Genomic DNA, 26,534 nt, shown 5'->3' with positions numbered 1-26,534 from the left:
TCACACTACTATCTCTTCGTCTGGATTCCCCCTTTCCGTCTGGAACAACATCACTGACATGCCGCAATGGAGAGGAATCTACTTGGTCTCCAGCATTTAAAATAAGGATACATTCGCAGATTTCTTTTCTCTGTCTTTTGGGAACTTTGCACACGGACGCCATGTCTCCGCGCTGTCAACTTTGATTCACAAGCAGAAGAGCAAAATACGATGACGTCATCGGTTTGTGTACACTAGCCACTCGACACTCGTATATTTATCCTCCAGCTCGTAGGTGCAACAGTACTCGTCAGCTGCTCATGGATGGTGGCTACCCAGTGCTACCATCCACGAGGGGAACGTCCACGAGGAGAACGGACATCCATGAGCAGAACGGAACATGTAACTTGTTCGTTTACGAATAATTGGGCAAGGTACGAGACTATAGGCCTGTATATTTATATAGGCCTATAGCCGAGCAGATAAATTCTCAACACTTTAAACCCCTTATTATTCCCCTCGTGGATGTAGGCTGACCAGTACTGTTGCATACCTGGTTAACACAAGGTCGATGTATGCCCGGCTTAAGGGAGGCTTGTATATACTCAAACGCTGTGACCACCTAACCACCCACATTAAAGGATCACAGCCTAGATCCTTGGCTACTTGGAGGTAAGTTTGTGTATATTGCCCATTGGATATGCTCTTACCAGCCAAGGGCCTCTGCCCAGCTTATGACACCCCTAACAATAAACACCCAGTGGGTAGTACTCAATCTTACATCAAAGATGGCGGTCATTGCAAATCACCTATTGCATGGGAAAATGCCTATTTTTGAATCGCTCAGCGATCTTGTATCCGTTTGATTTGTATAATTTTCAGCTTTGCAGATAGTCTGAATACTTCTACATAGTTTTTGTGGTGTTTCTTTGTACAACTAGGCCTTAAGTTGCACAAATTGACCTTTCCCCCAGCACTTTAACTTTGGGCGGCCGTGTTATTTTCGACACGAACGGGTGATCGCGTGACCTCCAACTTCCGACCAGTTTAACAGGTACCTGTGTTTGTCATTGACTCTAGCTGTTCTCTAATGTTCACATTTTTCAACAAATTGACCATGTGATCACACCATCCAATTCATAGTTTCTCCCAATAATCTGTGCACCTCAGTCCCGACAATAGGGGTTAATTAACCTAACATGCATACAGCCAAGTCGAATGCAAACTACAAAAAAAACACACACAAAAAAAAACAGCACTCTACAAAATCAGTTTTCCTTGGTTTTGGGGGTGAAAGTGAAAATTACAGACTAAACCTTCGTTAAAGTATGAATAATTAACATAAAATGATGGAGGGAACATGAAATATTATAGTGAGTGAGTGGGCAAACTGCTGTCCAGCTATATCACACTGTAACGAGTGATACTAAATTAATACAGAAAAACATAAGTATATTTATGATGCACGCTCAGGCCGAAATTACCAAGACACACTCATATACATACATACATGGACGAAAAGACTGTTGAGACCAAAAGCTGCGGAATATAACCAGAGGAGAGAGAATGATGGGACAGGTTTTAAACAAAGGGCACTAAAAGGTGAGGCTGAGTGAGGGTGTTTTCGAATATTGTCTGAAATCTCGGCTGAAATATCACGCTATACAAGATCTCCCATAGCAACGTTTATATGGCCGTGGCACATACACGTGTGACAAACATGGTACACAGCCAGTGCTAGGTCGCATAACTTACAAAACATGGATACCAAGCCACAAAGTCTACTGCCAGGAAACTAATGCAAATAATATAACACAGAAACAAGAAGTAAAAAAAAATAAAAGAAAAAAAGTATATACAAGGGCACAAAATATAAAAAATGGCCTACAAGACTGGTGCAGGAAAAAAAACGGTTATAAAGACAAACAAAATGTAATAATCCTGCATATAATTTGGTCAGTTTATCATTTTGACCCTGCCGAAATGAGATAATTTTGGGTAATGACTCGGTGTAGCGCGCATTTTTCTGTGGGTCTGTACTTTCGCGAGAGACACAATACGGACCTAAGTGCTTGAGGTGTGGGTTGCAGAACTCTGGCACTAAGAAAATCAAAGTAAATGTTGTACAGCTCTACAGAGTATTAACGAAGATGAAGAGATACGTAGAGCTACAGTATAGTGTGCAAATATGTAGGCCCTACAAGGCTGTACGTGAGAAAAGTGGTATACATGGGGTCTGAGTCCTATATAATTGACAATTTATTCTAGGCACAGACCTGCTGTACAGCCACTTCATGTTCAGGAAGCCAACATACTTGCCATGGACTTAATTTATACCCTATACCCTAATATATTAATTTATATTTATAGATAGAGGATAGAGGGTCTTTGTGCTGAGATCCAACCAGTCCGCAGCATCATGTGATTCAAAGGTGATCCTTATTATTTATCGTGTCACATGATTTTTCAGGGAAACTCCTTATATAGACAAACAAGGTGACCACATAAAACATTTGGGCCTCTATCTGAGGAAAGACATACATTAGGGTCAATCCTGTGTTAGATATTCCATCTATGTATGTTACTTGTCTGTTCGTGTGTATTTTGGTTGTACTGCTGACAGAGCAAGTGTCGCTCCTTTATGCTCGCTTTTACATCACTGCCACCACTAGACAAGTTTGACCTTTGGAGCCTTCCGTTGGGCTTATTTTCGCTTAGCGTCATCACCAATGCGCTTGAGTCAATCTTTAATCAGCATGTTCGTCAATAAAATTGTTTGAGGTGTCCATGAGAATCATGCTGTGCATACTTTAGATAAAGGAAATGCTTATGTATCAAGTATATAAATTGAAACAAAGGTTGAGACATACAGTGTTTTGTGATTTTGAGTGTTTGTGCTTTTAAGTGTTTGTGTTTTCTCACATCCCCTCTTGCCTCATCAATGTGACAGTGGAGCATTGGCTGTACCTATAGTATGTGCTGGAGGTAATGATTGGAAACACGCTATATACTTGCATCTGTAAATATTGATTGATTGATCTATTTAATTTACTACAGCGTAATGACCCAGGAGCCTCTCACCAATGTGGTCGCTGTGAGTTCAAGTCCAGCTCATTCTGGCTTCCTCCCTGGCCGTAAATGGGAAGGTCTGTCAACAACCTACAGATGGTCGTGGGTTTCCCCCGGGCTCTGCCCGGTTTCCTCCCACCATAATGCTGGCCGCCGTCGTATAATTGAAATATTCTTGACTACGGCGTAAAACACCAATTAAATTTTAAAAAAATAAATTTAATTTATGAATTAATTGATTTATTTAAATTGTTAGATTATTTTATCATGCATTTCAGTAATTTCTACTTCTGCTGTGCGTGGAGGTCAGATTTATGGAATTTTTGTGCAAGTCATTAAATTCCTTTGGATGTCCGGAAAAATGATTAAGATGTTTCGAATTCTTGACATTTAAACCGAGAAATAGAGATTTTTGGTTGTGTTTGATACTAGCATGTCGTTTATGCGTGATAGCTCTGCGACATAATTGCAAATGGCTATAAATGAAGGTCAGCGAACTGGTACTGAAAGTCTGGGAATAGTCATGGATTCTGTATGAAAAGATCCTGGAAAGCTATGTATAGATTTTAGCAATCATCGTGCTGCATGAATCCTGTCACCGCCTCCAGTGAAATGTTTTCCACTGCATGAATCTCAAAACTTTGACCCTCATGTATATAAGATTAAATATGTTCATTCGGAATTCTATTTGAAACTCTTGCACCTACATATAGACGTGTTCTTATTTAACTATTATGTGAAATCAAAATGTACTTGTGTGTAGGCCTACAGCGATAATGATGCCTAAAACTAGAACAGCTGTGTACGTGTGTATGAAATGTGTATACATACAGGTAGAATACACATGCCTTTATAACCAGCAACCTGTTGTTTTATTTTATTTTATTTTATTTTATTCTTTTTCAGAAAAGTGCATTGCACAGCACGGTATATTTCAAAAATGACCTCCAATACTGATGCTTCTCAGACCGGAGGTGTCGCCCCAAAGGCTGGAGTGTTGGAAAAAGTCGACACGTTAGAATATTGGTTGGAGAGATGGGAACAGCGAGATATAGGATTCCACATGGAGAACGTCAATAAGCAAGTAGTCGCCAAACGTTTCCTTCTGCATTCTGTTATTTCATCAGATTATAATATAATATATATATATTTTGTTAATTCAACATTAAGATTGTATTAGGCTAACAGGATATTGTGTTGAATATGACAGTATGTTGTGTTACAATAACAGAATACATTCTAGCATCACTCGGGCAACAGACTTTCTGTTAACATTAACAGATTAATATTTATATTATTATATTAAAACAGATAATATATATATATATATATATATATATATATATATATATATATATATATATATATATATATATATATATATATATATATATATAGTGTAGGTGTGTTATGAGTGACACATACACCGATAAAAGTGACAGAATAAAATAGAGAGCATATGAGTTTACAGCTTTGGACCGTTTTGTTTCAGCCAGGAATGAGCTTTACGAGTTCCCAGGTTTGGTGGAAAACAAGTAGTTTTGAAAGTTAGACTGGGTAAACATTAGACTGGGTAAACATTAGGCTGGGTAAACATTAGACTGTGTAAACGTTAGACTGGGCAAACGTTAGACTGGGTAAACATTAGACTGGGTAAACATTAGACTGGGTAAACGTTAGACTGGGTAAACATTAGACTGGGTAAACATTAGACTGGGTAAACATTAGACTGGGTAAACGTTAGACTGGGTAAACATTAGGCTGGGTAAACATTAGACTGTGTAAACGTTAGACTGGGCAAACTTTAGACTGGGCAAACATTAGGCTGGGTAAACGTTAGACTGGGTAAACGTTAGGCTGGGTAAACGTTAGACTGGGTAAACCTTAGGCTGGGTAAACGTTAGACTGGGCAAAAGTTAGACTGGGTAAACGTTAGGCTGGGTAACGTTAGACTGTGTAAACGTTAGACTGGGCAAACGATAGACTGGGCAAAAGTTTGACTGGTCAAAAGTCCTTTTTCTAGCAGCTGTATGTTGTATTTATGTATGTATGTATGTTTAGGGTTTAATGTCGTACTTAACAATTTTTCAGTGACGAGGAGTCATCATTAGGTGTGTGTCCGTATGTGTACATAATGTGTCTACAGTGCTAAAGTACTCCCACCACTGAAGTAGACATGATACCACACCCAGTCACATTATACTCACACCGGACCAAACAGTCAAGTTTCCTTGCTCTAACGTCTTAGTGCTGAGCGCTATGCGAGGCAGCAACAAGTACCATTTTTAAAGTCTTCTGACTTCGAGGCGGATGCTCTAACAATTCATCTATATAAAGAGTTGTATAACATGTTTTTTCAACAGGTCACTGGAAAAGCATATCGACAGATTGTTGAAGGGACGTCAAAATCTGCGACTTTTCATTCCGTTATGTGGGAAGACGGTAGATATTAAATGGTAAGTGTCTGAAGTTTGTGTGTGTCGTGTTTACTTTTTTAATGTAAGTAGTACTGGTATTCACGTTCCTGTATACCCACTCTACATAACTGAATGCTGGTCCTCCCTGATACAGGCTTGCCGACCAAGGCCATACCGTTGTTGGAGTTGAAATTTCCGAACAAGCCATTAACGAGTTCTTCTCAGAACACAACCTTGAGTTCACAAAAAAGGCCGTTCAAGGATTTGATGGACCCCTCTATAAGGTATGTCCCAAATAACTATGTTAGTTGGACTGATTTTGTCGTTTTAAACGATCACAATGCATTTTTCAGTTTGTTGAAAAATGGAAAATAAAAAAAAAGTGGTGCTATGAACTCTGCCTGCCACAGGAAGACACAGTACGTGGCACCTCCTTATCATATAACTTAAAATTATTAAGTACGACGAAAAAACCCAAACACACATTCATTAAAACAAAAAGGAAAACAAAATTAAAACTAAGAAATATTCCCAAAACAAAGCGATTATATAATAAAGACTTTTTTGTGTTTCAAATAAGTTACTACTATTTTGCTTCCAGAGGATTGATTGATTGATTGATTAACAGAACCTCGGTGGTCGAGGTAGTTAGCGTGCCAGTGCGGTACTATGACCCAGGAGCCTCTCAACAATACGGTCGCTGTGAGTTCAGCTCATGCATGCTGGCTTCCTCTTCGCTTGTACATGGGAAGGTCTTGCAGCAACCTGCGGATGGCCGTGGGTTTCCCTCGGACAATGTCCGGTTTCCTCACACCACAATGCAGGCCGCCGTCGTATAAGGGAAATATTCTTGAGCACGGCGTAAAACGGCCATGAAATAAATGACATAAACAAGATTCATTAACAGTGGCTCATATTTAATGTGGTATTATTTTCGTAATCGTAATCATTCCACTGTTCGCTTCCACAGAGTAGTGATGAGAAAATAAGATTGTATTGTGGGGACCTTTTCCATTTTAACAGGTAAGTATAATTCATCACTGATGCCCCCAAGTGGTCATCTTCTTCAAGCGAATAGAACCTCAGCCCTCTAAGGAAGCTTGGCGTGAAAGGGGACTAACCCAGCAGAGCTGTCTCATGTGAACAGAATACATCCTGTCCTCTTCGTTTAAAACAGTGACCGGCCCCGATAGCACAGTTGGTAGAGCGGTAGATCCAGGGACAATCCTGGATCGAGTCACACCTAAGACCTTAAAAGAGGAAGTTTTAACTTCCTCACTTGGCGTTCAGCATGAAGGGGATAGGACAGCCACTGGTTGACCCGTATCAGTATAATGGCTCGGGCGGGGCGGCCTACTTGCCTTCGGTTGGGCGTGTTAGTGAAGCAGCACTAGATAAAAGATCGGTGGAAATCCATCCTGCAACAAGGAGGCACATTACATACACTCTAAGGATTCCTTCGTCGTCATATGACTTAAAAAATTGTTAATTACGACGTTAAACCCCAAGCACTCACTCACTCACTCGCTCACTCATTTAAAACAATGAGTTTGTCCTCGATAATGGCTGTATTCCCAAATGTGAGCTGGGTGACAGCTGACTCTGTATTTCAGCTAATTTATTTATTTATTTATTTGTTTGGTGTTTTACGCTGTACTCAAGAATATTTCAATTATACAGTCGGAGAGGAATAGTTGCTTGACAGCGTTGTTAGCGATGCAGTAATGACATGTTTAAAATTTATTTATTTATCTTTTCGAGTGTTGTTTTACGCCGCACGCAAGAATATTACACTTATACGACGGTGGCCAGCATTAGGGTGGGAGGAAACCAAACAGAAACCATCGACTATCCGAAGGGGTCTGGGATACCTCCCCTGTATACCAGTATGATGGTTTGGATCAACATATTCGGAATATAACCATCACCACTCCATAAGGCACGGAAGCAAACAATATTCTATTTATGTGATGTTTCGCTGTTTCCCTAGACATAAGAGAACCTCTGTAAACCTGTATATAGTAACACAAGCAGCTGATTTATGTTACAGAGACCTTGAAGGACAATTTGATGGTATTTGGGACAGAGCTTCTCTTGTAGCTATCAACAGGGATGACCGAAAAAAGTTTGTCATTTTTCTTTCTGTCCTTTCCTTGTATGATAAGCAGTAGTTACATGTATATCTGTCCTTCGGCGTCATACCTATATGTGCACAAATTGTTTCATGCATTCTATTTACGCTCCAAGCTGCTTTCTTCGTATTTCTTTATTCACAGTTTTTTTAGTCTTTAGTCCAATAATGAAATGTGTAGAGGGGTGTGTAAAGCCAAACACACTTTCACGTTAATTTCAGATGGAGCAGTACATCTCTGCAGCTTCACCTACATCACGGAGGTGACATGTTAAATCGACGCTGATTGGCTAAGGGTGGAGATAGGATTTCCAAGGTTAACTCCTAAAGTCTTGGTCACGCTTGAATAAAATTAAATGTGTCATGATTAAAATTCCTATAATGTCATACCACCCAATCAGTGATGATTCTGTCTTCCTTTAAATAAAATGTACAACAATACAATTCTTAGAATGTGTACGAATAAAGGTACTGTTATGACCATTAACGAGTGAAATGTTATATACAGACCTGGACTGGAGTAACGCTCACATTGTTCTCATTCGTCTTGGCCTTTATGTTTATAGATATAGTGAGTTGATACTGTCGCTGATGAACCCAGACTGCGTTTACTTGCTGCATACTGTGACTTACGACCATTCCAAATACGAAGGTACGTGAGTGGGACGGTTCCAAGGAACAATGTCCGGGTACACCAGACAAGGATTTGTTAGAGACAAAGAAAACACTAAAATTAAGTGTAGGGCAAGGAAATGAAAGACAATTAAACGCTATCCAGGAAAATGGTACCTTTTAGTCGGGGAAGGGGGGGGGGGGGTCTGATGACTGAATGCATTTGCTACATTAGATCCCACTGTGACCTTTTCTGTCCATGTTGTCATTGGCGACCTCACATCAGATTTTGACCACTTATAGACCTTTGAATTCTACAAAGATATATACATATGCAGCTATGAATTCATTCACCAATTAAAAACGAATTTTTAAACCAAAAATATGGTTATGATGTCACTGATAATTACTGGGTCCAAACAGATCACCGTTGAATCCGACGTTTTAAAAGTTTTTTGTTTTTTTTCTTCCAGGCCCCCCTCGCTCCACAACTCTTGACGAGGTACAACAACTGTATGGTAAGTGATCCATGATCATTTATTTATTTGATTGGTATTTTACGTGGTACTCAAGAATATTTCACTTATACGGCCGGAGAGGAAGCCAGCATGAGCTGGACTTGAACTCACGGAGGCCCCCGATCCATGATCAACTGGAGATAGTTTTTTATATGGATTTGAGTCTTTCCGGAAATATAAACATGACCATCGTAGTTCACCGAATTTTCATTAAATCAAGGCAGACAAAGAGCAATAAAAGTAACCCTGAGAGCCGTTTATATATAATAAAGTAATGAATTAATGCGGAGGTTTTCCCGCCTCAACTAGTTCAGGTTCAAGCTGTGTTCCCTTTTGTTCATTTTTGTCATTGGTATCACTTTGTGTGAGCAAGTTGCTAACGTATTACTTAAGCATTGCAAGAGAGCAATTGTCCTTTCAGCTTGGAGCAGAGTCGGCATTGAGCTGGGAACGATAGTCCCTGTTGCCTGCGTGCGTAATGCCAATGTGTTGTTTCTATTAAAGTCTCGTTTCTTTCCGATATACAGGGTCAGTGTGCACTGTGGAAGAAATTGACAGCTTTGACGCTTTGCAACAAATACACCGTGATAGTTGGGGAATAGGCCGGTTGACAGAAAACGTGATCGTGATGAATTGGAAACAATGATGTGGCAGGGGGAGTCGGGGAGAGAATATAGTGATACATGTGATATAATATGAATGATTATGTGTATTGTATATATGACCACATGTCCAAGTACACACACTGTGGGGTCGGAAGGAAATTAAAAGTTAAGGGGGGGGGGGGGGTTCGGGCAACTATCTCAGGGTTCAGGGGCCGCCTAGGCCCCGGAGGCTTCGTGACTATATTGCCGTATATAAAGTTTCAGTTTTCATTTTTCGGGTCAGAAGGTAAAGAGCCCTAAAATTGACAAATGAAAATATTAAAAGTATTAAAAATATTAATATTACCTCGAAGGTTATCCCAACATGTTAGGCCCCAGAGTCCTAAGATTACCATAGACATGTACTTAAACAGACATTCCAAGCACTGGGACACTGGAATCCAAATAGAACAGAGGCGTAAAAGTGACATGGTCTAAAACTTTGTAAAAAATTGAAAGTGGGTGGCAATTCAAAAGTCTATCCGAGCACACTATGCGATTGTCCAGGGGCCCAGCCTTGACCTTAGAGTTTTCAGCAATACAAATTTAATTGGTGTCCCGAAACATACATATCCGGTATGAACCGTTTAATGCACAAAAACTTTAAAAGATTATAGAAGTTAGCCCACCAAATCTAAAAGGCTGTGTAAAAGAGCCTTATTTGATCGACAGAAAAAAAAAGAATTTTAAAAGTCTTAAAATAATTTCTAATATTTTCTTACTTCACGTTATTTATGAAAATCAAAGAGAACCTAGCTCTAATTGTATAGTACCCAAAGTTATGTATTTTGCCAGACGCAGTTATAGATAAATAAGAATCAATCTCGTATGCACTTAATCTGATTGATTAAAAAATAAGGATTTTTATCTAGTCTTTGTTCATTTTAGAACAATATATGTGCAAGATCTGAAATTTTTCTCCAATTGTAAAGTGGGGGTGCTCTGCACATACCCCTCCCCCCCACAACACATCCGAGACGTAGTTACAGATAAATAAGAATCAATCTCGTATGCACTTAATCTGTTTGATTAAAAAATAAGGATTTTTATCTAGTCTTTGTTCATTTTAGAACAATATATGTGCAAGATCTGAAATTTTTCTCCAATTGTAAAGTGGGGGTGCTCTGCACATACCCCTCCCCCCCACAACACATCCGAGACGTAGTTACAGATAAATAAGAATCAATCTCGTATGCACTTAATCTGTTTGATTAAAAAATAAGGATTTTTATCTAGTCTTTGTTCATTTTAGAACAATATATGTGCAAGATCTGAAATTTTTCTCCAATTGTAAAGTGGGGGTGCTCTGCACATACCCCTCCCCCCCACAACACATCCGAGACGTAGTTACAGATAAATAAGAATCAATCTCGTATGCACTTAATCTGTTTGATTAAAAAATAAGGATTTTTATCTAGTCTTTGTTCATTTTAGAACAATATATGTGCAAGATCTGAAATTTTTCTCCAATTGTAAAGTGGGGGTGCTCTGCACATACCCCTCCCCCCCACAACACATCCGAGACGTAGTTACAGATAAATAAGAATCAATCTCTTATGCACTTAATCTGTTTGATTAAAAAATAAGGATTTTTATCTAGTCTTTGTTCATTTTAGAACAATATATGTGCAAGATTTGAAATTTTTCACCAATTGTAAAGTAGGGGTGCTCTGCACATACCCCTCCCCCCCACAACACATCCGAGACGTAGTTACAGATAAATAAGAATCAATCTCGTATGCACTTAATCTGTTTGATTAAAAAATAAGGATTTTTATCTAGTCTTTGTTCATTTTAGAACAATATATGTGCAAGATCTGAAATTTTTCTCCAATTGTAAAGTAGGGGTGCTCTGCACATACCCCTCCCCCCCACAACACATCCGAGACGTAGTTACAGATAAATAAGAATCAATCTCGTATGCACTTAATCTGTTTGATTAAAAAATAAGGATTTTTATCTAGTCTTTGTTCATTTTAGAACAATATATGTGCAAGATCTGAAATTTTTCTCCAATTGTAAAGTGGGGGTGCTCTGCACATACCCCCCACCACATCCCACATACACAACCCCGGTCAACTTCACCTTCACCGGTGTCAACTTCACAGTATCCGCGCCATGGTACAGTGGAAGCCAATTGGGAGTGTAGTTCGTTGAATAACTAACGAATGAATAAATGTAATCATTGAAATGGTTATGAGAAGAAATTTTATAGCACTATATCATGCAAGAAGTCTTGTGAAGTTTTTCACGAGGATATATTCCTTGTAATAATGTACAAAAAATTGTTATATATTTGAGAAATCTTTAGAATTTGTATGTATGAATTTATGCTTAGTAAACGGAAACAAATTGTATTCGAGTTGTTTAATTTCATGTGTTTTTATTTTTTTATTTATTTATTTATTTTTGGAGGGTTAGGAGATGTATCTATTAAACATGTCACCTGTACCAAAATATTAATTAATATGTACGTCTATCAAAAATGACACGTCTGTCACCTGGTAGGAATTTCTGAACTCCCAGTCAAGCATTAGGGCTTCTGAACAAGATGCTCAAGGCGTTTGAATGCTATTTCGCATAGTTTACAATCAGAATCTATACAGTTTAATGAGGTTTAATGATAGTTTAATGATGCCACTGGGGGGTGTGTGTCGTATGAATCGACCCTGAAGGCTGGTTGAGACCGGTAATCCTGACTGATATAAAATGCCCAATAGGAGAATATTTCAGGAACAGTGTATTCAGCGTGCACGACGTGACAGAGAGTTCATTAATCAGTTTGGCAGCTGGTTATCAGTTCTGTAAAATGCAGAAATACAGTACATCAAAACAGTGATAAGGAAGAAAAAAATCAAATGAACATCGCACGCACCTGTACTATATAATAAGTCGTGAAATCAAATAATAGTCAATTAGACCAAGACGACTGTGTACGTAAATAAACAACGAAATTTCTCCGTCATATTACATGAAATAACAGACACACATGAAAAAAATACTGTCATTATCTCGCAAATCTTGTGAAGCTATGTATCGTGAAGATCGTCCACTAAAACAACCATTCAAACTTTCTAGTATACAAATGAAAGTAACAAATACGTGTTGACTTAATCAAATTCGATTAATCCAGTAGAATATAAATTCAGGGGGAACAACTCTTACATGATATAATCAAAGCACGTTACTCGTGCTACAACAGCGCTGTATATATCATTCAAATCGCTGTGAACCTCAGTCAAAAACTCAATGAAAATATGTCCTATTTATAATACAAATTATATCTAGACACACTCAACTGTAGAAAACACAATGCACTCATTACCCGATCTAAAACAACAACGAACACTGCTGTGCAAATATAATAAACATATATGCGTATAGGACAGTAACTTGAACATATCCTCTGGGGGCAACAAAGTAGCAGCTAATTTGTGTTTTGCAGAATAATGCAACATTTCTGAGCAGAGCGTTTATACTCACCTGTCTTATACGGACCATGACATTTCTGACTATTCCGTCGACACCAAAGGCCTGCATGTTCAGGGTTGAATAAAGTGGCCTATATATACCAGGTTTTCGCGTCCCTAAGCGAGTTCTGCAGGTTTGAACCAAATAATGTTCCGAGCTCTTTCAGGATTACTACATGTGGTTAAAGTACTCTATGGTGGTCACAGCAATATAAGTATATGGTTGAGAGACCGTTCTGGATTTGTCAATAGGTTAGCTGTGAGCATTTTGATTGCCTTTTCCTTGACGTATTAAGTACACTGACAGCCACACCATAGGTTACACATGCGCAATACAAGCAACTGGCTCCAAGATTTGCCTCCGAACGGAAGAGAGAAGGAGCACTGAGTGAATGAGTGAGTGCCTGGGGTTTAACGTCGCACTGAACAATTTTTCCGTCATATGATAGGAATCCCTATGGTATATGTAATGTGCCTCTTTGTCGCGGGACCGCTCTTTTATCTAGTGCTGCTTCAATGAGACAAGTAAGACGCCTCGCCCGAACCATTATACTGATACGGGTCAACCAGTCGTTGCTCTATCCCAGAAGGAGCACTGATTAAGTATAACTGCCATACAGACATTTTATGTCGTTGATGCACTATAAACACCACTGCTAGTTTGCACCTAGTTAAAATATATCAGAATTTTGTCTGTTTGGATAGCACTAAAAACTTTTTTGCCAGTGTTACTTCCTACTCCCCCTGGAGGTTACTAAGGTAACAGGATGCTATGATTTTACTTCCAGCAACCACACCTCAAAAAATGGTCGTTATGCTCGGTTGATTTTTTGATATGTTGCAGAGAAAAGGACAAACTACAGGCAGTGGTATGCTATGGTAAGGGTATATAAATTTTTGAGGTAGAAGTTGACAAATTTACTACACAAAGAGCAAAGAAAATCAATGGATAACCAATACGAAAGTCGTCGCCACCTATACATCTGCTCATATGGATCTCCACGTAGCGACTGTTCCCCCGACACGGGATTTTGTTGTTATAGTCATTGCTCACAAATTCTACGCCCACTGTGAGTTTCGGGCCGCGTGCAAATATACATATTAAATAGAGAGGACCTTGCAAACAGCATCAAGTGTGTCACACAACATACCAGCGGGTAAGTTTACCTCCGCGAATAATTCATCGTCTTGATGCTTATTCTGCAAATAAAATGATATGATTACGTGCTAGATTTGTTGTCATGATTTATATACAGGTGAAACATGGGATGTGCTTCTGTGAGAAAGGTGCTGTTTCACATAGTTATGTGTATCACTTTTGTTATTAAAAACACTTGTTACATACCAACATGTACGTCATGCACAAATTTGAAACATCTAGTTCAACTGCTCAGCCTGCCGTTGACGTCTAAAATTCATGAGCTCCGTTGAGTGAGTGAAAGAGAACGGTAGAATGTTTTTTTCCCCACCTTTTCTTCATTGTGGATGAGCTTTATCAATAGACATTTTTCATATAGGACTAACACTACATGCATGTAAGTGCCTGATGCCTTTGAGGCAAAACGACAAGATGCTATATTTCAAGTAGCTCTACGCAGCACTATACAGTTACTTTAACTCTGCTGTAGTGTTAGCAAAGGTATAGAGCAATGTAGAGCTAAACAGTTTCATGGCTGTCGGACTCGTATTTCTGTTGTCATTTGACTTAATTTTTGCTTTTTGGTGACAATTTGTCCAGCATTGACCAAGATGGTCAAGCGAAGTATTATTTATCAGCACTAAATGATTCTGCAAAGTTGGTAAAAATTAGCACTTGATGTATATTACATGGCTTCTACGACAACCGAGACTGAAAGTTTCGCCCACCATCCATGAGCAGAACGTCCACGAGGAGAACGGACATCCATGAGCAGAACGGAACATGTAACTTGTTCGTTTACGAATAATTGGGCAAGGTACGAGACTATAGGCCTGTATATTTATATAGGCCAAAAGCCGTGCAGATAAATTCTCAACACTTTAAACCCCTTATTATTCCCCTCGTGGATGTAGGCTGACGAGTACTGTTGCATACCTGGTTAACACAAGGTCGATGTATGCCCGGCTTAAGGGAGGCTTGTATATACTCAAACGCTGTGACCGCCTAACCACCCACATTAAAGGATCACGGCCTAGATCCTTGGCTACTTGGAGGTAAGTTTGTGCATATTGCCCATTGGATATGCTCTTACCAGCCAAGGGCCTCTGCCCAGCTTATGACACCCCTAACAATAAACACCCAGTGGGTAGTACTCAATCTTACGTCAAAGATGGCGGTCATTGCAAATCATCTATTGCATGGGAAAATGCCTAATTGACCTTTCCCCCAGCACTTTAACTTTGGGCGGCCGTGTTATTTTCAACACGAACGGGTGATCACGTGACCTCCAACTTCCGACCAGTTTAACAGGTACCTGTGTTTTTCATTGACTCTAGCTGTTCTCTAATGTTCACATTTTTCAACAAATTGACCATGTGATCACACCATCCAATTCATAGTTTCTCCCAATAATCTGTGCAACTCAGTCCCGACAATAGGGGTTAATTAACCTAACATGCATACAACCAAGTCGAATGCAAACTACAAAAAAAAAACACACAAAAAAAAACAGCATGAACACAAAATACTCTACAAAATCAGTTTTCCTTGGTTTTGGGGGTGAAAGTGAAAATTACAGACTAAACCCTCGTTAAAGTATGAATAATTAACATAAAATGATGGAGGGAACATGAAATATTATAGTGAGTGAGTGGGCAAACTGCTGTCCAGCTATATCACACTGTAACGAGTGATACTCAATTAATACAGGAAAACATAAGTATATTTATGATGCACGCTCAGGCCGAAATTACCAAGACACACTCATATACATACATACATATATATATATACATATATACATATATATATATATATATATATATATATATATATATATATATATATATATATATATATGAGGACTATGAAACATGAGGGTGGCTGGCTGGGACAGCACTTAATGGAAACTTTTAACAAAAACTGCCAACACGCATGGTATTGTGGACGAAAAGACTGTTGAGACCAAAAGCTGCGGAATATAACCAGAGGAGAGAGAATGATGGGATAGGTTTTAAACAAAGGGCACTAAAAGGGGAGGCTGAGTGAGGGTGTTTTCGAATATTGTCTGAAATCTCGGCTGGCATATCACGCTATACAAGATCTCCCATAGCAACGTTTATATGGCCGTGGCACATACACGTGTGACAAACATGGTACACAGCCAGTGCTAGGTCGCATAACTTACAAAACATGGATACCAAGCCACAAAGTCTACTGCCAGGAAACTAATGCAAATAATATAACACAGAAACAAAAAGTAAAAAAAAATAAAAGAAAACAAGTATATACAGGGGCACAAAAAATAAAAAATGGCCTACAAGACTGGTGCAGAAAAAAAAAACGGTTATAAAGACAAACAAAATATAATAATCCTGCATATAATTTGGTCAGTTTATCATTTTGACCATGCCGAAATGAGATAATTTTGGGTAATGACTAGGTGTAGCGCGCATTTTTCTGTGGGTCTGTACTTTCGCGAGAGACACAATACGGACCTAAGTGCTTGAGGTGTGGGTTGCAGAACTCTGGCACTAAGAAAATCAAAGTAAATGTTGTACAGCTCTACAGAGTATTAACGAAGATGTAGAGATACGTAGAGCTACAGTATAGTGTGCAAATATGTAGGCCCTACAAGGCTGTACGTGAGAAAAGTGGTATACATGGGGTCTGAGTCCTATATAATTGACAATTTATTCTAGGCACAGACCTGCTGTACAGCCACTTCATGTTGAGGAAGCCAACATACTTGCCATGGACTTAATTTATACCCTTAGTGGTTATGAATTCATGTATAAAGGTCTAAGTACACACTATATAGCCTATGCATCATCATTAAATCAAGCTAGACGCTGCGTTCAGGAATATTGTTTTGCTTATTTCACACTGTTTTACTGCCTATCAAACTATTTTGACATCACGTATATGACTCGATTTGTTGTATCATCACGTCAAATTCGTAAAAGACTTCAAGGATACTTCGGCTTTCAGCATAGATAAATATCAGTCAATGTTAAGATGATGGAAGCAACTGAGCGATGGTGCATTTCACTGGATAGAGGGTCTTTGTGCTGAGATCCGACCAGTCCGCAGCATCATGTGATTCAAAGGTGATCCTTATTATTTATCGTGTCACATGATTTTTCAGGGAAACTCCTTATATAGACAAACAAGGTGACCACATAAAACATTTGGGCCTCTATCTGAAGAAAGACATACATTAGGGTCAATCCTGTGTTAGATATTCCATATATGCATGTTACGTGCCTGTTCGTATGTATTTTGGTTGTACTGCTGACAGAGCAAGTGTCGCTCCTTTATGCTCGCTTTTACATCACTGCCACTAGACAAGTTTGACCTTTGGAGCCTTCCATTGGGCTTATTTTCGCTTAGCGATGCGCTCGAGTCAATCTTTAATCAGCATGTTCGTCAATAAAATTGTTTGAGGTGTCCATGGGAATCATGCTGTGCATACTTTAGATAAAGGAAATGCTTATGTATCAAGTATATAAATTGAAACAAAGGTTGAGACATACAGTGTTTTGTGCTTTTGAGTGTTTGTGCTTTTAAGTGTTTGTGTTTTCTCACATCCCCTCTTGCCTCATCAATGTGACAGTGGGGCATTGGCTGTACCTATAGTATGTGCTGGAGGTAATGATGGGAAACACGCCATATACTTGCATCTGTAAATATTGATTGATTGATCTATTTAATTTACTACAGCGTAATGACCCAGGAGCCTCTCACCAATGCGGTCGCTGTGAGTTCAAGTCCAGTTCATGCTGGCTTCCTCCCTGGCCGTAAATGGGAAGGTCTGTCAACAACCTACAGATGGTCGTGGGTTTCCCCCGGGCTCTGCCGGGTTTCCTCCCACCATAATGCTGGCCGCCGTCGTATAATTGAAATATTCTTGACTACGGCGTAAAACACCAATTAAATTTTTAAAAAATAAATTTAATTAATGAATTAATTGATTTATTTAAATTGTTAGATTATTTCATCATGCATTTCAGTAATTTCTACTTCTGCTGTGCGTGGAGGTCAGATTTATGGAATTTTTGTGCAAGTCATTAAATTCCTTTGGATGTCCGGAAAAAATGATTAAGATGTTTCGAATTCTTGACATTTAAACCGAGAAATAGAGATTTTTGGTTGTGTTTGATACTAGCATGTCGTTTATGCGTGATAGCTCTGCGACATAATTACAAATGGCTATAAATGATTAAACGTCCACCCAAAAGTGGAAAGTGTTGAAGGTCAGCGAACTGGTACTGAAAGTCTGGGAATAGTTGTGGATTCTGTATGAAAAGATCCTGGAAAGCTGTGTATAGATTTTAACAATCATTGTGCTGCAGGAATCCTGTCACCGCCTCCAGTGAAATGTTTTCTCACTGCATGAATCTCAAAACTTTTACCCTCATGTATATAAGATTAAATATGTTCATTCGGAATTCTATTTGAAACTCATGCACCTACATATAGACGTGTTCTTATTTAACTATTATGTGAAATCAAAATGTACTTGTGTGTAGGCCTACAGCGATAATGATGCCTAAAACTAGAACAGCTGTGTACGTGTGTATTAAATGTGTATACATACAGGTAGAATACACATTCCTTTATAACCAGAAACCTGTGCTGTTATTTTTATTTATTTTATTTTATTCTTTTTCAGAAAAGTGCATTGCACAGCACGGTATATTTCAAACATGACTTCCAATACTGATGCTTCTCAGACCGGAAGTGTCGCCCCAAAGGCTGGTGTGTTGGAAAAAGTCGACACGTTAGAATCTTGGTTGGAGAGATGGGAACAGCGAGATATAGGATTTCACATGGAGAACGTCAATAAGCAAGTAGTCGCCAAACGTTTCCTTCTGCATTCTGTTATTTCATCAGATTATAATATATTATATATATTCTGTTAATTCAACATAAAGATTGTATTAGGCTAACAGGATATTGTGTCGAATATGACAGTATGTTGTGTTACAATAACAGAATACATTCTAGCATCACTCGGGCAACAGACTTTCTGTTAAGATTAACAGATTAATATTAAATTGTTATATTAAAACAGATTATATATATATATATATATATATATATATATATATATATATATATATATATATATATATATATATATATATATATATATAGGTGTGTTATGAGTGACACATACAACGATAAAAGTGATGGAATAAAACTGAGAGCATATGAGTTTACAGCTTTGGACCGTTTTGTTACAGCCAGGAATGAGCTTTATGAGTTCACAAGTTTGGTGGAAAACAAGTAGTTTTCAACAAACGTTAGGCTGGGTAAACATTAGACTGGGCAAAAGTTAGACTGGGTAAACGTTAGACTGGGTAACGTTAGACTTGGCAAACATCATTTTTCTAGCAGCTGTATATTGTATTTATGTATGTATGTGTGTGTGTGTATGTATGTATGTATGTCTGGGGTTTAACATCGTACTTAACAATTTTTCAGTGACGAGGAGTCATCATTAGGTGTGTGTACGTATGTGTTCATAATGTGTCTACAGTGCTAAAGTACTCCCACCACTGAAGTATCATGCCAAAGACACCAGACATGATACCACACCCAGTCACATTATACTCACACCGGACCAAATAGTCAAGTTTCCTTGCTCTAACGTCTTAGTGCTGAGCGCCATGCGAGGCAGCAACCAGTACCATTTTTAAAGTCTTCCGACTTCGAGGCGGATGCTCTAACCATTCAGCTATATAAAGTCTTGTATACCATGTTTTTTAAACAGGTCACTGGAAAAACATATCGACAGATTGTTGAAGGGCCGTCAAAATCTGCGACTTTTCATTCCGTTATGTGGGAAGACGGTAGATATTAAATGGTAAGTGTCTGAAGTTTGTGTGTGTCGTGTTTACTTTTTTAATGTAAGTAGTACTGGTATTCACGTTCCTGTATGCCCACTCTACATAACTGAATGCTGGTCCTCCCTGATACAGGCTTGCCGACCAAGGCCATACCGTTGTTGGAGTTGAAATTTCCGAACAAGCCATTAACGAGTTCTTCTCAGAACAGAAGCTTGAGTTCACAAAAAAGGCCGTTCAGGGATTTGATGGACCCCTCTATAAGGTATGTCCCAAATAACTTTGTTAGTTGGACTGATTTTGTCGTTATAAACGATCACAATGCATTTTTCAGTTTGTTGAAAAATGGAAAATAAAAAAAAGTGGTGCTATGAACTCTGCCTGCCACAGGAAGACACAGTACGTGGCACCTCCTTGTCATTTAACTTAAAATTGTTAAGTACGACGAAAAAACCCAAACACACATTCATTAAAACAAAAAGGAAAACAAAACTAAGAAATATTCCCAAAACAAAGCGATAATATAATAAAGTCTTTTTTGTGTTTCAAATAAGTTACTACTATTTTGCTTCCAGAGGATTGATTGATTGATTGATTAACAGAACCTCGGTGGTCGAGGTAGTTAGCGTGCCAGTGCGGTACTATGACCCAGGAGCCTCTCAACAATACGGTCGCTGTGAGTTCAGCTCATGCATGCTGGCTTCCTCTTCGCTCGTACATGGGAAGGTCTTGCAGCAACCTGCGGATGGCCGTGGGTTTCCCTCGGACAATGTCCAGTTTCCTCACACCACAATGCAGCCGCCGTCGTATAAGTGAAATATTCTTGAGCACGGCGTAAAACGGCCATGAAATAAATGACATAAACAAGATTCATTAACAGTGGCTCATATTTAATGTGGTATTATTTTCGTAATCGTAATCATTCCGCTGTTCGCTTCCACAGAGTAGTGATGAGAAAATAAGGTTGTACTGTGGGGACCTTTACCATTTTAACAGGTAAGTATAATTCATCACTGATGCCCCCAACTGGTCATCTTCTTCAAGCGAATAGAACCTCAGCCCTCTAAGGCAGCTTGGCGTGAAAGGGGACTAACCCAGCAGAGCTGTCTCATGTGAATAGAATACATCCTGTCCTCTTCGTTTAAAACAGTGACCGGCCCCGATAGCACAGTTGGTAGAGCGGTAGATCCAGGGACAATCCTGGATCGAGTCACACCTTAGACCTTAAAAGAGGAAGTTTTAACTTCCTCGCTTGGCGTTCAGCATGAAGGGGATAGGACAGCCACTGGTTGACCCGTATCAGTATAATGGCTCGGGCGGGGCGGCCTACTTGCCTTCGGTTGGGCGTGTTAGTGAAGCAGCACTAGATAAAAGATCGGTGGAAATCCATCCTGCAACAAGGAGGCACATTAAGTACACTCTAAGGATTCCTTCGTCGTCATATGACTTGAAAAATTGTTAATTACGACGTTAAACCCCAAGCACTCACTCACTCACTCGCTCACTCATTTAAAACAATGAGTTTGTCCTCGATAATGGCTGTACTCCCAAATGTGAGCTGGGTGACAGCTGACTCTGTATTTCAGCTAATTTATTTATTTATTTATTTGATTGGTGTTTTACGCTGTACTCAAGAATATTTCAATTATACAGTCGGAGAGGAATAGTTGCTTGACAGCGTTGTTAGCGATGCAGTAATGACATGTTTAAAATTTATTATTTATCTTTTCGAGTGTTGTTTTACGCCGCACGCAAGAATATTACACTTATACGACGGTGGCCAGCATTGGGGTGGGAGGAAACCAAACAGAAACCATCGACTATCCGAAGGGGTCTGGGATACCTCCCCTGTATACCAGTATGATGGTTTGGATCAACATGTTCGGAATGTAACCATCTCCACTCCATAAGGCACGGAAGCAAACAATATTCTATTTATGTGATGTTTCGCTGTTTCCCTAGACTTTAGAGAACCTCTGTAAACCTGTATATAGTAACACAAGCAGCTGATTTATGTTACAGAGACCTTGAAGGACAATTTGATGGTATTTGGGACAGAGGTTCTCTTGTAGCTATCAACAGGGATGACCGAAAAAAGTTTGTCATTTTTCTTTCTGTCCTTTCGTTGTATGATAAGCAGTAGTTACATGTATATCTGTCCTTCGGCGTCATACCTATATGTGCACAAATTGTTTCATGCATTCTATATACGCTCCAAGCTGCTTTCTTCGTATTTCTTTATTCACAGTTTTTTTAGGCTTCAGTCCAATAATGAAATGTGTAGAGGGGTGTGTAAAGCCAAACACACTTTCACGTTAATTTCAGATGGAGCAGCACATCTGTGCAGCTTCACCTACATCACGGAGGTGACATGTTAAATCGACGCTGATTGGCTAAGGGTGGAGATAGGATTTCCAAGGTTAACTCCTAAAGTCTTGGTCACGCTTGAATAAAATTAAATGTGTCATGATTAAAATTCCTATAATGTCATACCACCAAATCAGTGATTCTGTCTTCCTTTAAATAAAATGTACAACAATACAATTCTTAGAATGTGTAACGAATAAAGGTACTGTTATGACCATTCACACGTGGAATGTTATATACAGACCTGGACTGGAGTAACGCTCACATTGTTCTCATTCGTCTTGGCCTTTATGTTTATAGATATAGTGAGTTGCTACTGTCGCTGATGAACCCAGACTGCGTTTACTTGCTGGATACTTTTACTTACGACCAGTCCAAATACGAAGGTACGTGAGTGGGACGGTTCCAAGGAACGATGTCCGGGTACACCAGACACGGATTTGTTAGAGACAAAGAAAACACTAAAATTAAGTGTAGGTCATGCAAATGAAAGACTATTAAACGCTATCCAGGAAAAATGGTACCTTTTAGTCTTTTTTGTAGGGGGGGGGGGTTCTAATGACTGAATGCATTTGCTACATTAGATCCCACTGTGACCTTTTCTGTCCATGTTGTCACTGGCGACGTCACATCAGATTTTTACCACTTATAGACTTCTGAATTCTACAAAAATATACACATATGCAGCTATGAATGCATTCACCAATTAGAAACGAATTTTTAAACCAAAAATATGGTTATGATGTCACTGATACTTACTGGGTCCAGACCACCGTTGAATCCGACGTTTTAGAAGTTTTTTGTTTTTTTCTTCCAGGCCCACCTCACTCCACAACTCTTGACGAGGTACAACAACTGTATGGTAAGTGATCCATGATCATTTATTTATTTGGTGTTTTACACCGTACTCAAGAATATTTCACTTATACGACGGCGGCCAGCATTATGGTGGGTGAAAACCGGGCAGAGCTCGGGGGAAAACCCACGACCATCCGCAGGTTGCTGGCAGACCTTCCCACGTACGGCCGGAGAGGAAGCCAGCATGAGCTGGACTTGAACTCACGGAGGCCCCCGATCCATGATCAACTGGAGATAGTTTTTTATATGGATTTGAGTCTTTCCGGAAATATAAACATGACCATCGTAGTTCACCGCATTTTCATTAAATCAAGGCAGACAAAGAGCAATAAAAGTAACCCTGAGAGCCGTTTATATATAATAAAGTAATGAATTAATGCGGAGGTTTTCCCGCCTTAACTAGTTCAGGTTCAAGCTGTGTTCCCTTTTGTTCATTTTTGTCATTGATATCACTTTGTGTGAGCAAGTTGCTAACGTATTACTTGCAAGAGAGCAATTGTCCTTTCAGCGTGGAGCAGAGTCGGCATTGAGCTGGAAACGATAGTCCCTGTTGCCTGCGTGCCTAATGCCAGTATGTTGTTTCTATTAAAGTCTCGTTTCTTTCACCCGATATACAGGGTCAGTGTGCACTGTGGAAGAAATTGACAGCTTTGACGCTTTGGAACAAAGACATCGTGATAGTTGGGGATTAGACCGGTTGACAGAAAACGTGATCGTGATGAATTGGAAACAATGATGTGGCAGGGGGAGTCGGGGAGAAAATTGAAAGTGGGTGGCAATTCAAAAGTCTATCCGAGCACACTATGCGATTGTCCAGGGGCCCGGCCTTGACCTTAGAGTTTTCAGCAATACAAATTTAATTGGTGTCCCGAAACATACATATCCGGTATGAACCGTTTAATGCACAAAAACTTTAAAAGATTATAGAAGATAGCCCACCAAATCTAAAAGGCTGTGTAAAAGAGCCTTATTTGATCGACAGAAAAAAAAGAATTTCAAAAGTCTTAAAATAATTTCTAATACTTTCTTACTTCACGTTATTTATGAAAATCAAAGAGAACCTAGCTCTAATTGTATAGTGCCCAAAGTTATGTATTTTGCCAGACGCAGTTATAAATAAATAAGAATCAATCCCGTATGCATTTAATCCGTTTGATTAAAAAATAAGGATTTTTATCTAGTCTTTGTTCTTTTTAGAACAATATATATGCAAGATCTGAAATTTTCCACCAATTGTAAAGTGGGGGTGCTCTGCACATACCCCTTCCCCCACAATACATCCGAGACGTAGTTACAGATAAATAAGAATCAATCTCGTATGCACTTAATCTGTTTGATTAAAAAATAAGGATTTTTATCTAGTCTTTGTTCATTTTAGAACAATATATGTGCAAGATCTGAAATTTTTCTCCAATTGTAAAGTGGGGGTGCTCAACACATACCCCTCCCCCCCACAACACATCCGAGACGTAGTTACAGATAAATAAGAATCAATCTCGTATGCACTTAATCTGTTTGATTAAAAAATAAGGATTTTTATCTAGTCTTTGTTCATTTTAGAACAATATATGTGCAAGATCTGAAATTTTCCACCAATTGTAAAGTAGGGGTGCTCTGCACATACCCCTCCCCCCCCACAACACATCCGAGACGTAGTTACAGATAAATAAGAATCAATCTCGTATGCACTTAATCTGATTGATTAAAAAATAAGGATTTTTATCTAGTCTTTGTTCTTTTTAGAACAATATATGTGCAAGATCTGAAATTTTTCTCCAATTGTAAAGTGGGGGTGCTCTGCACATAAACCCCACCCCCCACACACACACCTTCCCACATACACAACCCCGGTCAACTTCACCTTCACTGGTGTCAACTTCACAGTATCCGCGCCATGGTACAGTGGAAGCCAATTGGGAGTGTAGTTCGTTGAATAACTAACGAATGAATAAATGTAATCATTGAAATGGTTATGAGAAGAAATTTTATAGTACTATATCATGCAAGAAGTCTTGTGAAGTTTTTTCACGAGGATATATTCCTTGTAATAATGTACAAAAAATTGTTATATATTTGAGAAATCTTTAGAATTTGTATGTATGAATTTATGCTTAGTAAACGGAAACCAATTGTATTCGAGTTGTTTAATTTCATGTGTTTTTATTTTTTTATTTATTTATTTATTTTTGGAGGGTTAGGAGATGTATCTATTAAACATGTCACCTGTACCAAAATATTAATTAATATGTACGTCTATCAAAAATGACAAGTCTGTCACCTGGTAGGAATTTCTGAACTCCCAGTCAAGCATTAGGGCTTCTGAACAAGATGCTCAAGGCGTTTGAATGCTATTTCGCATAGTTTACAATCAGAATCTATACAGTTTAATGAGGTTTAAGGATAGTTTAATGATGTCACTGGGGGGTGTGTGTCGCGTGAATCGACCTTGAAGGCTGGTTGAGACCGGTAATCCTGACTGATATAAAATGCCCAATAGGAGAATATTTCAGGAACAGTGTATTCAGCGTGCACGACGTGACAGAGAGTTCATCAATCAGTTTGGCAGCTGGTTATCAGTTCTGTAAAATGCAGAAATACAGTACATCAAAACAGTGATAAGGAATACAATCATATGAACATCGCACGCACCTGTACTATATAATAAGTCGTGAAATCTAATAATAGTCAATTAGACCAAGACGACTGTGTACGTAAATAAACAACGAAATTTCTCCGTCATATTACATGAAATAACAGACACACATGAAAAAAATACTGTCATTATCTCGCAAATCTTGTGAAGCTATGTATCGTGAAGATCGTCCACTAAAACAACCATTCAAACTTTCTAGTATACAAATGAAAGTAACAAATACGTGTTGACTTAATCAAATTCGATTAATCCAGTAGAATATAAATTCAGGGGGAACAACTCTTACATGATATAATCAAAGCACGTTACTCGTGCTACAACAGCGCTGTATATATCATTCAAATCGCTGTGAACTTCAGTCAAAAACTCAATGAAAATATGTCCTATTTATAATACAAATTATATCTAGACACACTCAACTGTAGAAAACACAATGCACTCATTACCCTATCTAAAACAACAACGAACACTGCTGTGCAAATATAATAAACATATACTAAGCAGATTTGCTGAATGAAAAATATACGTATAATGCACTGACTTTACACAATATAAAATAAAAATCTAATTATCTGAAGAGTAAATCTCCTGGCATATACTGTACAAAATTTACAAGTTTCTTACAGTGCGGAAGTGCGTGTAATTTGCAATATTGATCAGTGCGCAGCGGGGGTTCGCGGTTGCGCATAGGACAGTAACTTGAACATATTCTTTTGGGGCAACAAAGTGGCAGCTAATTTGTGTTTTGCAGAATAATGCAACATTTCTGAGCAGAGCGTTTATACTCACCTGTCTTATACGGACCATGACATTTCTGACTATCCCG

General features: G+C 38.8%; 2 protein-coding genes across 2 annotated transcripts; both read left to right on the top strand.

Moving 5' to 3' along the window:
• The first annotated feature begins 523 nt into the window (after window positions 1-523).
• Window positions 524-8,734, top strand: LOC135470739 (probable thiopurine S-methyltransferase). Its single transcript, XM_064749778.1, has 8 exons — window positions 524-651; window positions 3,955-4,128; window positions 5,412-5,504; window positions 5,620-5,749; window positions 6,436-6,488; window positions 7,516-7,590; window positions 8,163-8,248; window positions 8,682-8,734. Exons 1-8 carry the CDS (start codon window positions 551-553, stop codon window positions 8,732-8,734), a joined length of 765 nt encoding a protein of 254 aa, XP_064605848.1. The 5' UTR covers window positions 524-550.
• Window positions 8,735-14,731: 5,997 nt separating this feature from the next.
• On the top strand, window positions 14,732-24,624 carry LOC135470558 (probable thiopurine S-methyltransferase). The gene is made up of 9 exons (XM_064749574.1): window positions 14,732-15,033; window positions 18,654-18,827; window positions 19,758-19,850; window positions 19,966-20,095; window positions 20,774-20,826; window positions 21,853-21,927; window positions 22,498-22,583; window positions 23,015-23,059; window positions 23,673-24,624. The coding sequence occupies exons 1-9, from the start codon at window positions 14,933-14,935 to the stop codon at window positions 23,789-23,791; spliced, it is 876 nt and encodes a 291-aa protein (XP_064605644.1). The 5' UTR covers window positions 14,732-14,932; the 3' UTR covers window positions 23,792-24,624.
• The last annotated feature ends 1,910 nt before the right edge of the window (window positions 24,625-26,534 follow it).

Source organism: Liolophura sinensis, chromosome 7 (genome assembly GCF_032854445.1).
Source record: "Liolophura sinensis isolate JHLJ2023 chromosome 7, CUHK_Ljap_v2, whole genome shotgun sequence".
Taxonomy (NCBI): Eukaryota; Metazoa; Mollusca; class Polyplacophora; order Chitonida; family Chitonidae; genus Liolophura; species Liolophura sinensis.
Note: the sequence above shows the minus strand (reverse complement) of the source record. Positions and strands in the feature narration are given on the sequence as shown.